Below are 15,556 nucleotides of genomic sequence, written 5' to 3' on the forward strand. Positions count from 1 at the left end.
TACTTAGCAGTATGTATGGATTGATGTTTTGCCCATCAATCTATGTAACTAGATTATATGTAAATTGATATACATTTCAATGCACATATCCTATGTATTAATCTATATATCATATAATGGATTAATGTATCAAACTACATTAATATCTACTGGTGTATTGCTTTTGTTTTTAATGCTATGTTAGTATCTTTTGGTAGGATACAACTTCCTTGTTTTCTGCTATTGTTAAAAATTCAGATTGCTTTCAGTTCCTGAGCTTTTTCAAATTACGTGTTATAAATCACTTGATAATCTCTAAATGATTGCTATTAAGCCTTCTGCTTTAACTCTTTGACTTTCTGAAGAGTCTGTATAAACTGGCCAACGAGGAAGCCAAGAAGAAAGGCTATGACCTGCGAAGTGACGCCATCCCGATTGTGGCAGCCAAGGCCTCCAGGGACATCGCCAGTGACGTGAGTAGCAGCACCTCAGATATTTATGTGGATGGATGGATGGCAGGGGGACGGGGTCATTATTGCGCCAGGAAGATGTATCCAGATACCAGATACAGCACATTTACTAAGTTCTTTTTCTAAGCCAAAGAAATGTTTTCATTTGGAAAAAAAAACCAACTCATATTTTTATCTCCAAAATATTTTAATATACAGATCTCATGGAGGAGGGGCATCCTTGAATTCAATATAAAATTGAATTCAAAAGTATAATTTTTTCATATTTACAATTATGAGAAATTCATCTCCATATTTCAAGGATGTAGCCCACACAGAAATAAGAGGTTGCCAGAAGAGTTTTAAAAATATAACTTGGTTACATGCAATAGTTCAACATTCAAGAACTGGTACAGCCAGCTCTAGGAAAATTCACTTTTCTCCAGACCTCTTCTATATATATATTTTTTTTGAAAAATTACCTTAAGTGCTTCCTTTTGAGCTCATTATAAATGAGAATAAGGAGACAAAGACAACCAAAATCAACAAAATGACAAATATGATTTTTCTTTGGTGTCTAAAGAAAGTGGGTCCTTTGGTGAAGAGCTCAGATTTACATGGATACATGCTAGGATTTATGTAATGTTATTGTCTCCAGTAGAGAGAAAATATCCAGAGTCAGCCCTTACTCCCACCAGCAAAATGCTCTCTTGTAGATTTTCAGTCCCTTTTCTCACTTGACAAACTCCAAACAGATCCCAGCCAAATTTGATCTTCAACAGAGCAGGAGATGCAGGACAGACACGATCTGGTCACTTCAGGAAGTCAGTTACCTATGAACATCAGCAGGGCAGAGGGAGGGATCACGGGTGGCTCAGGTGGGCAGAATGAGATGGTAACTACAGGTTCAGAATTTACAGTCTCAAAGTCACATGTAACATTTCTGGGTAATGATTTTCCTGACCCAAGATGAAGAGAAGGCAGTATACAATACCACCTCACCTTCTGGAAGGTGTTGCTACCTTTATTTTTAGGGACTTAATTTCTGCACAAAATAGGACTGCATAGTTTGGCCGGTCTTTCCAGTAAATTATTTCTGTGAAACTGAAACAGAGGCTCATTTAGGATAAGAAGAAAAGTTGATATTCAGATGATCCCAACTTTCTGCAAAAGTTACAATTTTAAAATGAGGTTTTAAATAAATAAGACTTCTAATCCTTTTCTCCTTCATTTTTTTTTTGTTTTTGAAATGACCACTTTTATTTCAGTACAAATACAAAGATGGTTATCGCAAGCAGCTGGGTCACCACATCGGGGCCCGAGACATTAAAGATGACCCCAAGATGATGTGGTCCATGCACGTGGCCAAGATCCAGAGTGACAGGGAGTACAAGAAGGACTTTGAGAAGTGGAAGACCAAGTTCAGCAGCCCAGTGGACATGCTGGGGGTGGTGCTGGCCAAGAAGTGTCAGGCCTTAGTGAGTGACGTGGACTACAAGAACTACCTGCACCAGTGGACCTGCCTGCCCGACCAGAATGACGTGATCCACGCCCGCCAGGCCTACGACCTCCAGAGTGATGTGCGTACCCGACATCCATGTTAGCCACGCTCACACAGTAATATGTGGTACTATGCAGTGGCCTAGAATAAGACCCCTCAGAAGAGATGATGTTTCTTCTCTCTGACCTGTTTTTTAAATGCTACTCTGTCCTTTACATTTTTTTTTAGAGAGAGAGGAAAAATATATCATGAAACTTTATTCAATTTGGCCTTCATATTTCATAAGACATAAACATGAAGTTTGACTATCCAAGTTTTCCAGTCTCTTTTTTTTCAGTTTTGAAATTGTGTCATAACAATTTCAATAATATTTGCTTTTGTGCTTGATTTTATCAGAACATTTATAAATCAGATCTCCAGTGGCTGAAAGGCATTGGCTGGGTCCCCATTGGGTCTCTGGATGTCGTCAAGTGCAAGAGGGCTGCAGAGATTCTGAGCGACAACATCTACCGCCAGCCTCCGGACAAGCTGAAGTTCACCAGTGTGACTGATTCTCTGGAACAGGTGCTGGCCAAGAACAACGCCATCACCATGAACAAGGTGAGGCGCCAGTTAGGGGGAAAAGAAATCGAGGCTGCATGCGACTTAGAATACCTATACTGAATGAAGTTAGTTTTTTTTTTTCTTTCATGCAATTAAATTGTTAACCAATATATAAAGATTTGGTTGAAGTCTCTATTCAGTTACATAAAAATTCTGGAAATATCTGGGGAGATTTCTGCCTTGACAACTCTTGTGAAATAGCCAGAGGTAAGACTAGGACTGTGGTTTTATGGTTAGATATCCAAGTTTCTTTCTTGCTAGGTAGATATCTAAGTAAGTACAGGACAAACAAATGAAATGCCAATCTTTGTAACATTTATCAAAAAGACAGTTGAAGTTAATGCACAACATCAAATAAATGAATCCATGGAGAGAATTTGTTAATATGCTTGGGAAATACTTGTAATTTAATGAGGGTGAGAGTGATCTGGTTACCAAATAAACACATACACACACACGTCACATGTGTACATCTAATATACATGTTTTCTTTTCATATCTGAATATATATGTATATATGTATATATACATATATATATTGATAATAAATATCTATAACTTTAAAGAAGTGAAAAAATGTGTTAACATGGCCAGTCCATGTTGTGGTGGTTTGGGCAGCTGGCTCCCACATGGCTGAATCTGTGGTTTCAATCTCAGACCCAGAGGTGTGAAAACACTCTGGGCACATGTGTATGCATGTCTAAAATTCAAAGAAGAGATTGGAGGAGAAAGCACTGTGGCATGGCCATCTCCCCTGGGGTGGGGGGGGGCTTTCTCACTTCCTCTCTTTCTCTGGCCCTCCCTGGCAAGCACACATGCCTATAACAAATGGAAAAAAAAAAAGGAAATACCTATTTACAGCAAACTTCATTTTTATAATTCATCAATCCTTTTATCCTTCACAGCGCTTATACACAGAAGCCTGGGACAAAGATAAGACCCAAGTCCACATTATGCCTGATACGCCTGAAATTATGTTGGCAAGACAAAATAAAATAAATTACAGCGAGGTAAGACCATTTATTTATTACCTTGATGTGGTCACATTGGTCTTTTCTGATGTAGTTAGGCCAGGATTATGGATTCAACCCTCCTATAGGCCAGTTATCTTAGTTTTATTTCTTTAATGCCCATTGTCCAACCTTGATTATACATATCATTGTATTTTTAAAAATAGGTAATGAGAAAGCTAGATAAAAAGATTTTAAAAAAACTGTATGTTAGGAGGGAGAAAATCCTCAAACTATTAATGACAAAAATATATTGTAATTTTAAATAGAAATGATGATGGCTATTTATCCAATTCTTGCATCAAAATTTGTTTTATGAATTCACTTTCTTCAATGACCTTTTCTGTAAAATAGGATTAAAATGCCTATCTTAAAAAAAAAGCGGATATGACTAAATGAGGTTAAAATATAAAATATAACCAGTGTGGAACCTGGCACAAAATAATTGTTTAATAAATGTGTATTTTTTTTCTCTTTATTTACACTCAAGTCTCCATGAAAAATAGATTCATTTAATGTCCTCAAAATAACTTGAGGTTTATTTACGAGAAGTGAAATGAGAATTCTTAAATTCATCCATTTCAAAAATTGCCTGAGGACAATAAATGCATTCTTTCATAAACTCTCTCTAGCCTCCCTAAACGTGTCATCACATATCTTTGCAGTGTAGAAATACTGCTGCATAAATAGTTTCTCACTCAATTGCTCTCGCCAAAGTCAAGAATTTATGTGGTAGATTCAAGAAGAATGCTGATTTCTTACATGTTTGTGTGTCTTCATTTAAAAAATAAATAAAAGGGCAGATTTTTCTGCAGTGTGAGAACCATGGAAAATTTAAGTACTCATTTTCAAGACTTGAGCAAATTTGCAATTGTCCCCGTATTAGTTACTTTTGCCTACAATATAGCCCTGAAGAGGAAGCACACATATCAAATAACCATGAGGAATAACAAGAGGATATGATTCACTGTCACCAGCATTACAAGTTAGTCCCAAGGACAAGCTCTGTCTGAATAGTTGATTGGCCTCGACTTGAGTCACCTTTGAAAGAGCAGTGTTCTCTTGGCCACAGAGCCCTGATGCATCAACTTCTCCCAGAAGGTTTAGCTTACCAAAGGAAGATGAAGTTAGTTTCTTTTCCAGATCATAATAAAACTCTTAAAGCTCTTCTTTGTTTATATTAGGTGAGATGAGATCATTTTTTTTCCAGATGTCTAAAAAGAAATCGGGCTATTTTAAAATTCGAAACCCCTTAACTGGATTTGCTTTCTTTGCAATTACAATATATGATCTTGTTCATTCCCTATGGACAGTCTGGTGAAGGTTAGATTTCAGAATGACAACATCGAATTTTTTTCCCAAACCATTAGCAGTAAAATCTTTATTTCATACTTTACTCCAAAATTGTGAAAAATAATTGTATTGTTTAATTAATTAATTGCCAGAGCGTATGTGCACCTGGCAGAGAGAAAGAAAGCACCTCTTCCCCAATAGGATGCAGTCATGCCTCAATTCTTTTTCTTTCATTTCTCCATCCCTCCAGGATTTGGGGATTTGCATACATGCACCCAGTGTGTTTTTGAAGCCCGTGGGGCCAGGATTCAAACTGTGGTCAGTAATGTGGCTCCACATGCACAGGGGCTAACCCACTATGCTGGAGGACTCGCCCCCATCTTCATTTTTCTCTAAAATTCTCATTTACCTATTCTAGTTCTCTTGTGTGTATAACTTGTCTAACATGCTTTAAAAGTAGCTTTGGTGATAACTTAAAGCATTTCTTCTTTGAAATGCTGCATCTTTTTCAAATGTGGGGACGATTAAATCTCTTTGTTTGGCCTGAAGCTGTAAGATGATTCAAGCACATTTTTCCTACTTATACTAACAAGGAAAAATTTGAACATTTGTTTTTCAAAGGAAAAATATAAAAGATGGAAGTATTTGATTCTCAAATTGCAAAATAAACATTTCTTGAAATTCTTAAGAAAAACAAATGCCCACTGGATTTTATCTCAAAGATATTAAACTTATTTTTACTTGAGGTTTTCCTTGTAAAATCTCATCGTGAATATAATGTAATCTGTCATAGTAACTCACATTATAAACATACAACAATATACCTCTATGAATCTCAAGTTGTTGAAAAACTAAGTGCCTTTGCATTGGATTTAAAATCCAGATACTTGGGACCAGCAGATGGCGAAATGGTTACATCTCTGTACTACCACATAGTTGAACGAGGTTTGAATTCCAGGCCCAGTGGCTTCAAACACACACCAGGCGTGTCTGTGTGTGTGTGTGCATGCACACACGTGTGCAAGCCCAAAATCCTGAGAGAAGAATGGGGAAGGGATTGCAGTGTGACCATCTCCCCTGGGGGATGATTTCTTGCTTTCTGTCTCTCCATCTCTCTCGGGCGAGTGCATGCACCTTACACTGAAAAATCTCTCTCTAAAATAAATAAATAAATAAAGTCCAGATACTCTTGCAGTATTCTTTTTGGAAATAATTATTTAATTTTATTTATCATTATCATTATTTTAATTTGTTATAGGGCATATATGCTCACCAGAGAGAGAACAGAGAGAGGGGGAAAAAATGACAAAGCAAGCCACCAGGTCTGGGACTCAAACTGGGAATCCAGTGCCTTTAACCATCACACCACCTGCTGGCCCCCCTCTTCCAGTATTCTTAATTCAATCTAATTTGAGAATGGGGCATAATAATGATAAAGTTAGTTTTAAGTATTTCTGTCATACTTTTTAAGTGCTTTCTTACATTTAATATTTGCTTTTAGATAAGCCTCAACAGTTAAAAGTACACTAGACAATATAAATAAAAAGAGAAAGCCCTAAAGAATTGTAGATAATTGTTTTTTCCTTAAAACCATAAGTGATCTCATAACAAAACAAAACAAAACAAAAACCATAAGCGATCTCTAAATCATTTTCCAGAAATACCTAGTAGGTACTATGTCTCCCTTATCCAATTCAATAACTCTTTATTTATTATTATTATTATTATTCATTTGACCAGAGATAGAGAAAGAGAGAGAAAGTGAGAAAGCAAGCCACCAGGTCCGGGACTTGAACCTCGGTCAGCCACATGGGAGTCCAGTGCCCTTGACCACCACATCACCTGCTGGCCCCTCAATAACTCTTAATGGAGGAAGGGAAGAAACTAGAATTAAGGATTAAGTTATCTGATAATAGAGCGATTTAAGGAGGAAGATTAACTGCCTTCAAACCTCAGCTTCATATGATGTTGTACAGAGGCTTTCCAGGGGGTAATCTGGTATGGGTGGTTTTAAGCAAATTAGTAAAAGGAGCTCGACTTTCATATGTGTGCTTTAAATTATCTGCCTGAGAATACCCTGCAGCGTAAGTGGCATTCTTCTACCTCTTTCATAGTTACTCTTCTTTCAGTTTAGAACAAGAAAGGCACAGTTTAAAGGTGAGCAAAGAAACTAGACAACTAGGCCTGGCCCTGTAGTGCAGTGGTGGAACACGCATTGAGAGCCATCCTACAGGGCTGACTATGATTCAAGTCCCGGTTCTGGTGGCGTGGAAAAAAAAAACATGCTGGGCACTTGTGTGTGCATGCCTAAAACCCTGAATGGAGAGAGAAATCAAGATTATGCCTTATTGGGTGGGCTCACGCCCCCCCCCTTGAGGTTATATGCCCTTAGGTAGTTAAAACCCTCCTTGAGTTTATATACCCTTGGGTAGTTAACAAAAAATGAAACTATACAACAGCATGCCACTCAGACTCTTGAACTGAATTCTGGGTAGCAAGGCTACATTGCTGATGGCCAGGAGAAGTGGAAGGAGAGGATCATGGCATGTCAAGACGTTGTAAGGGGTGTCTGTCTGCTGGTCTCTCTCTCAAGGAATAAAGAAAAAGGAACTTTAAAATAAGAAAAACTATATTGTCATAAAGGACATTGTTGGAACAAATGGTGAAATTTGAATATTGGTGAAAAATGGAATTAGTGTATGAGTTTATTTTGCTACCAAAGAATCTTGCAATCCATGAATAATTTTTTTCATATTATATATTTTCCATGAACTTTTTGGAGACCCCCCTTATATTAAACAACAAAAGATAATTGTATTATATAATAATATTGTGTCAACGTTAACTTTTCTGAATTTAATAAATAGAGTTGAGGTATGTAAAATATCTTTATTCTTAGGAAATACATGGTAAAGCATTTAGGGGCATAGGTCATAATGTCTACAATTTTTCTTGTTTTATTTTTAAGAATTATTTATTTAACTTTATTTATTATCACAGGTTTTTTTAATTAAAGAATCACTTATTTAATTTTATTCATTCATTCACTCATTTTAATTAGGTCAAAGAGAGACAGAGAGAGAGAGAGTGAAAGTGAGAAAGCAAACCATCAGTTCCAGGACTTGAACTGCGGTTAGCCATGTGGGAATGTTCAGCACCTTAACCACCATGCCACCTGCTGGTCCCATCACTGTTATTTTTAACTTGCTGTAGAGTATGTGCACTCACCAGAGAGAGAGAGAGAGAGAGGAAAAGTGAGAAACTAAGCTGCTGGTTCTGGGAGTCCAGTGCTTTAACCATGCCACCTACTAGTCCTACAATTTTCTCTTAATTGAAAAATTGAAAATAAGACAAAGAAAGAAATATACATAGTATACATATACATAAGAGAAAGAAATATGGGAAAAAATAATCAGTGAGTAATTGGGTCTTCATTGTACCATTCTTGCAACTTTTCAATAGGTTCAAAAATGTTCAACATAAGGAGAATAAACATATTAAAATATGAAAACAGGGTCAGTGGTGGCATGGTGGTTAAGACACTAGGTCACACATGGTCTACTGCATAGTTAAGTTCCAGACCTGGTAGCTTAAAAAACACCCTGGGCCCACGTACAAGTGTACTCACCATCCCAGGAGGAAAGTGGAGGAAAAGGAATTGTGGTGTGGGCATTCCCCCAGGGGGAGGTGAATTCTCACTTTCCATCTCTCTCTGTTTTTCTAGTAAGTGCATTCACCCTATAGCAAAAATCTGAAAAAAAAAAAAAAAAAAGTCATGAACTTTTTTGGTCATATATTCTTACTTGTAAAAGCTAAAAGAAAGAAAACATATACACTAAATTTTTTGATGATTACATAAAGATTCTATTTTAAGAAAAAGAAAGGCAAACCTGTCTCAGTAGTTACTGGTTCGGTAGTTTTGCATACCTGAGGGTATGAAAACAAAACTGTGCCAAACAGCGCTGATTTAATTCATTAGTATCCATCAAAGTCTTTTTCAATCAAGGCATCATGAGTTCCTACAAGTAACAACAATATCATTAAGAGATCCAATAATTTCTTAGTTTTATATTTAAAATTGTTATAATGCACATTTTGTTTTGATTTATTAAATACCAACATTAGAACATTAGCAATTATTTTAAATATTATTTTAAGATGATACAGAATTGGTCAAAATTCTTTTTTTTAGTTTTTTTGTCATAGAGCTTATGTACTTACCAGAGAGAGACAGAGACAGAGAGAGGGAAAGTAAGAAATCATCTCCCGGGGAGATAGCCACATCACAATCCCTTCTTCTTTCTCTTCTTGGGATGTTGGGAATGTACACACTTGCCCCTGGCATGACTTCCAAGCCGCTGGATCTAGGATTCGAATCATGATGAGCCATGTGGGAGTCCAGTGTCTTACCCACTGCGCCATCTGCAGCTGCCCAAGAATTGGTCAAAATTCTTGTAAGTGACTTATGAACAGAAAGGGCTAAAGACTGATGGTAAAAAGGATTTGTGTAACGTATGGTTCCCAAACTACACTCCTGGAACACCTGTGTTTTCCTTCTGTGTGCAGGTCTTGCCATAGAAACGGAACAGTGTGGGGTTTTCTCAATTCCCAGGAAAAATGAGCAAAGAATCTTACCCGTTTTGTGTTTCTGATTCATATGTCTTTGAGTCCCTGCTGTCTTTGGCATCTGCTATCTCCACATCTGCTAACAATTACCAGGAGCTGGCAAATGAAAAACTGGGGGAAAATCAATATTACTAGTGAATTTCAGCAAGAGTGGGTCACCCTTGATTTAGCCCTGTTTGATTATGAGCACATGCTCATCTGGCACTATTACTGTTACATATTCTCTGCTCGTGAATTTGGTCCTAATTCAAATTTGGAGTTAATTAAAGCATTTCCTGGTTGTTTCACAAAGAGAGCCAGTGCTAAATTACTCAACACATTAAAGAGCTATTAATTTAATACACAAAACACGTGAGGATTTCTGCAAAAAGCAGTTGTGATAATGTTAAAATGTGCTCAGTTATAAAACTTACATTTAAACAAACAGCTCAAATAAAAGGACAAAAACAGAAGGAGAAAACTGAAAATACCAGTGCAGTTCAGCATCCAAAGCAGTCTTCCTTAGACAAAAATACGTTTTTAGAGTGAATGTGAGCTCCGTATCTAAAAGTTACCACTTCTTTTGGCAGAGCCTCTATCGCCAAGCCATGGAGGAAGCCAAGAAAGAAGGCTATGACCTGAGAAGCGATGCCATCCCCATTGTGGCTGCCAAGGCCTCCCGAGATATTGCCAGTGATGTAAGTGACCCGCCGGCCTGTGGCGCATCCCCATCAGGCCAGCCGATGGCTTGAAGCCACTTTAGTCATCATCCTCCCTAACTCCCTTCCCTGCATAGGCGAACAAAGGACGACAGCAGGGAACTGGCTAGAGACCACAGGTATCATCAGAGGCAACCCCGAGACTGGAGTGTGGTGCCTTTGACGCCTGTCACTTGGTCTTTGCTTAATAGGAGTGAGTGCCTCAATTCCAGTCAGAGGGACATATATTAAGCTACTCATAAAACCTCATGGTTCTCCTTGGCATGCACTCCAGGCAAAGATGCCAGAAAAGAAGCGGCTTGTCTGCGTCCTCTCCCATTACTTGAGGGAGGACATAGGATAGCAAAACACCTGAAAGTCTCCTTGCCATGGGATTCACAGAACAGATATTTCTTTGCCCTAACATGAGGACATCAGATTCCTGGACATCTTAAAAATGAATCCGAGAGTAGTAAAATTGTCTGATCTAGTGGGCTTTACATTTTTTTAAAATTGTGGTAAAAAGTATGCAATGCAAAAGTTATCACCTTAACCATTTTCAAGTGTACAGTTCAGTAGTGTCAAATGTATTCACATTTTGTGCAACAGATTTCCAGAACCTTTTCATCTTGCAAACCAGAAACGCTGTATCCATTAAACAACACAAATTGTCCATTTTTAAAAGAATGATTTCTTTAATTCCATTTATTATAATTATTATTTTTCTGGGGGTTTTTTTGGTAAATATTTTTGCCTTAGGGCATGTGCACTCACTGGAAGAAAGAGAGACAGTGAAAGGGAAAGTGAGAAATCACCCCCTAGAGGGGATGGCCACACCATAATCCCTTCTCCATTCTCTTCCTGGAATATTGGGCACACATGCACATGTGCCCAGCATGAGTTTCAAGCCACTGGATCCAGGATTAGGACTGCAGTCAGCCATGTGGGAGTCCAATGATATGTAAGAACTATGCCATCTGCTGGCCCCTTATTATTGTTTGTTTGTTTTGTTTCGTTTTGTTTTAATTTGCTGTAAGGCATGCACACCAAAGTGAGACAGAGAAAGAAAGAAACCAAGCTGTCATGTTGGCAGTTGGACATGTGGGAGTTCAATGCCTTAGCTGCCATGCCACCTGCTGGCCCCACAAACTGTCTACTTTCAAACTACCTCTCCCAGATTATTTGTGAAGAGAAAATTATTTCTCAGAATACCATAGAAAAGAATCGTGGGGCCAGCAGGTGGCATGGTCATTAAGGTCACTAGATTCCCAGAAGACTGATTGCAGTTCAAGTCCCAGATCTATTGGCTTGAAACTCATGCTGGGCATGTATGTGTGCCCAAAATCCTAGAGGATAATGGAAAAGAAGAGATTGTGGTGTGGCCATCTCCTCTGAAGGGTGATTTCTAACTTTCTCTCTCTCTCCTCTCTGGTGAGCGCACATCTCTATGGCAAAAAAAAAAAAAAAAAAAAGTTGTAATGTACCATGTAAACACACAACCCAGTTGTACTCGCAGATGAACTAAATCACGTGATGAACGTCTGAGACACTGCCATAGTCTAGCACTGTCACTGGGCTTGCCTTTTCAAAGTTCACTTTTGTCACTGCTTGCCAACATAGAGTTCTCCAGCAAATATAAAGGAATCGTGAGGTGTTATTCTACGGAGGTGTGCCAATCAGCACAGCACCCTCTTCTTGGGGAGAAGCCTGCTCTGGTGGGCAGAGATAGATCCTGCCTGACGAAACTCGCCTATTGTCTCAGAGATTTCACAGAAAGCATCGCCACAGAAAGAATGGCAGGAAATCACTCTTGGGCCCCCCTCCTGATCTATTGGGCTCTTTCTTTCAGTACAAATACAAAGAAGCTTATCGCAAGCAGTTGGGCCACCACATTGGCGCCCGAGCAATCCATGATGACCCCAAGATGATGTGGTCCCTCCACATCGCCAAGGTGCAGAGTGACCGCGAATACAAGAAAGAATTTGAGAAATATAAGACAAGGTACAGCAGCCCGGTGGACATGCTTGGTATTGTTTTGGCCAAGAAATGTCAGACCTTGGTGAGCGATGTGGACTATAAACATCTTCTGCACGAATGGACCTGCCTGCCCGACCAGAATGATGTCATTCAGGCACGGAAAGCTTACGACCTCCAGAGCGATGTGAGTATCTTTCGGGTTGGCTCCAACTGTTAAAAGCAGATGTGAAAAGTCTTCAGGGATTTGGACTACTGCTGATGTCTATTCTCAATGGTGCATGATGGGATGTCTGAAAGGAGTTTGTCATTGGGAAAACTTCGGTTCGCTTTACAATTTGGTTCGCTTTACACTTTGCTTTCTTCCCCAAAAGTTGCCTGTAAAAGAAGAAAAAGCACAAATTACCTTTTATACAGTTATATATACCTTCTTAGTGATTCAGGTTCTCTTTCTCTGAATTAGACAAAACAGAGGCCCCAAAATATATCACTACTGTGGTCAGCAGGAGGCATAGTCACGGTACTGTACTCCCACATGGCTGACCACAGTTCAAGTCCTAGCCCCAGCAGCTTGAAAATCACGCTGTCTGTGCATGTGCATGTGGGCCCAAAATCCCAGGAGAAGAGTGGAGGAGAAGAGATTGCAGTGTGGCCATCCCCCCGGGGATGTTCTCTCACAGAGGGAGCTTTTTCTCTCTGTCTCTCTCCAGCTAGTACACATGCCCTATGCCAAAAACCTTAAAAAAAGAGAAAAGAAAAAAGATCACTATCAACTTTCAGCTAAAGAAGTAGAAATGTGTGTCAGCAGAATGTAGTATGGAGAAAATGGGAAGAAAAGTGTATTTTGCTGAATTACTTTTAAAAACATTTAGCATTCTATACTTACTGACAGAAAAATTCTCTTATCTTTTTCAAAACCAATCATCTCATACTTATTAACATTTACCATGCCCTATTGAGAGTAAAATAAAATGCCCAATTAGGGAATTATCTAGCATGTCTTTGCCAAACTGCATTTTCTTTACACACTTGCTATTTTGTGAAGATAAAGGCAAGAGGTTTGTAACTGTGGCACCCATCCACTTACTGCTGGTCTCAGCCTGTAGGGGCTTTTGTTTTATTTTTGAAGCTATTTGAGCACATTTTCCAAGACTAAAGAAACACTGCATTGGTGAAAACAATCTTGTAATACCCTTAAAGGTAAGACTGTGTCTTTTGCTTAAAAAATTATTTTTTGACATTCTTGGTACAATTTTCTGTATGAAAAAAAAAGATGCTTAGGGGAAAAAATATGCTCCGGGGTTAATAGTACTTAGAAATGAGTGATCAACTATGCAGGGAGCTTTATCTGTTCAACAATACTTTTTTATTCCTCTAATTTAGGTGACCCATTTGCAACTATGACTTTGAAGAACTAATCAGTAGTTCATCAGTGTGTTTCTTCTATGTTATTCTGCAGAATTTGTATAAGGCAGACCTTGAATGGATGAGAGGCATTGGTTGGGTTCCGATCGGTTCCTTGGAAGTTGTTAAAGCCAAAAGGGCCACAGAGATACTGAGTGATAACATTTACCGTCAGCGTCCAGACACACTGAAATTTACCAGTATAACTGACTCGCTGGAGCAGGTGCTGGCAAAGAACAACGCTATCAACATGAATAAGGTGAGTCTGTAACCCTCACCAGCATGTATTGGAATTTACCCTAAAACGAAGTAAAAATTCTGACTTATTACTACATTTTAAAGGTTTCTGTGAGATTTGTAGTACCTTTTCAAAGATTATTTTATTCTAATACATAGTTAACTTAGTGATTGTTTGAAAATATCAAACTGATGTTAGAAACACTATGTGCTGTAATTATTTTATAGTTTTATCTAGACAGATCTTAAACACTGCCACCCAATTAAACTTTAGCAGAAATGTTAAAGAATGTTAATTAGAAACAAGGTAGGAATTTATGCAGCTTTAATCATTTTATTTCTGTTTTTTAGAGGTCAGATAACTAGCATATAATCAAAAGAAAAATGATAAAACGTGAACTCCAATATTATTTTTCTCATTTTTTTCCAAAATATAGCGCTTATATACTGAAGCCTGGGAAAATGACAAGAAAACAATCCATGTCATGCCTGATACACCAGAAATCATGCTAGCCAAACTCAACCGAATCAACTATAGTGATGTAAGTGCATTGTTGATCTTGTAACAGAGAAGAAGCAAAAATGAACTATAATCATTTTCTTAGTAAAATATTTTCACTAATTCATCAAAATACTCCAAACGCTTTGGTTCAATTTTGGGCTATGTGTTAGGTCCACAAGTAGGCTAGCCTTTTGTTAAGAGTGAACAGAATACTTATGGAGAAATAGCCCATAGAAATTAAGCTTAGTATGGATAGCAAGTCCTTATTTTATTCACAATTCATTGGAAAGTAGGCACTAGGTTGGAACCCAGTAAGTTAGCATGCTCTATAATTTTTTTCTGCTTCAATATGCTCTGGTTATCATTTAATGTTAGTAAGCATTTTTGTTGAAACTAACATTTTTGTAAGGGTGATCATTTCAAAACCCTAGGATGCATTTATCATGACCTATAGCAAAATGAAGAAAAAAAATAAGGAGAATACATTGAGTTTTTCATAAAGCCCGATATATTTAATCTGTAAATACTGACCTATTCATTCTTCTTTAGTAGTAAGATGTCTTTTCTGTCACGATTCTGATGGTAAACAGCTGTTTATTTGTGGATTTGTTTAGTAAAATATAATGTTGGCAACTGAATGCTGATTTTCCCAAATAGTTTTTTGAAATAAACTAGTCAGCGAAATCCCCCCAAATTTAAAGCATGTGCCTTTAAGTCCACAAGCACATATGGGATGAAGCCAAGTTATCAATGCTCACTCTAAAACTTGACTTTGTGGATTAGTTTCAGTAGTTCAAACAAGGACAGAGAAAAATTAATTGTGCAACTATTTTAATGAAAGGGTGGGTGACTAATGGCTCTCTTTTCTCCAGAAACTTTATAAACTTGCTTTGGAAGAGTCTAAGAAGGAAGGTTATGACCTGCGTCTGGATGCCATTCCAATCCAAGCAGCCAAGGCTTCAAGAGATATTGCTAGTGATGTAAGTTGACGTTTTTGAAAGAGGCTTTTCGGACTCCAAGACATTGGCAAATGGCAGCTTTCAGAGCCTTCCTTGCCAGATGTCTAGTTGTTCCTATGAGTCTCAATCCCCTTCAGTGATTTCCTCCATCTACAAAGTTACAAAAGAAAAAGGAAGAGCACAAAATACTTTACCCGTGAACCCATTCATCAGCCAAAGCCTGACATAGTCTCTCTTTTTTAAAGTGTCTAATGGACAGGAAAAGTGAGTTCCCATTTTCGAGCCTCAGAATTTGAGCAGTAGTTGACTCAGATATTTGCAAAATTAAAGAGATTGGTAGCA

General features: G+C 38.1%; 1 protein-coding gene across 2 annotated transcripts in view; it reads left to right on the top strand.

Annotated features, from left to right (window-relative positions):
• NEB (nebulin) overlaps nucleotides 1-15,556 on the top strand; it is a 234,272-nt gene that overhangs the window by 106,878 nt on the left and 111,838 nt on the right. Inside the window, exons 66-74 of one of the 2 annotated variants that reach the window (XM_027775357.1) lie at nucleotides 345-452; nucleotides 1,697-2,008; nucleotides 2,326-2,529; nucleotides 3,438-3,542; nucleotides 10,031-10,138; nucleotides 11,988-12,299; nucleotides 13,572-13,775; nucleotides 14,191-14,295; nucleotides 15,128-15,235. In XM_027775357.1, coding sequence (XP_027631158.1) covers nucleotides 345-452; nucleotides 1,697-2,008; nucleotides 2,326-2,529; nucleotides 3,438-3,542; nucleotides 10,031-10,138; nucleotides 11,988-12,299; nucleotides 13,572-13,775; nucleotides 14,191-14,295; nucleotides 15,128-15,235 — 1,566 coding nt within the window. The remainder of the gene's footprint in view (nucleotides 1-344; nucleotides 453-1,696; nucleotides 2,009-2,325; nucleotides 2,530-3,437; nucleotides 3,543-10,030; nucleotides 10,139-11,987; nucleotides 12,300-13,571; nucleotides 13,776-14,190; nucleotides 14,296-15,127; nucleotides 15,236-15,556) is intronic. The other variant, XM_006157632.1, reaches the window with a different exon arrangement.

The sequence above is a fragment of the Tupaia chinensis genome, unplaced genomic scaffold (assembly GCF_000334495.1).
Source record: "Tupaia chinensis unplaced genomic scaffold, TupChi_1.0 Scaffold000549_1, whole genome shotgun sequence".
NCBI lineage: Eukaryota > Metazoa > Chordata > Mammalia > Scandentia > Tupaiidae > Tupaia > Tupaia belangeri.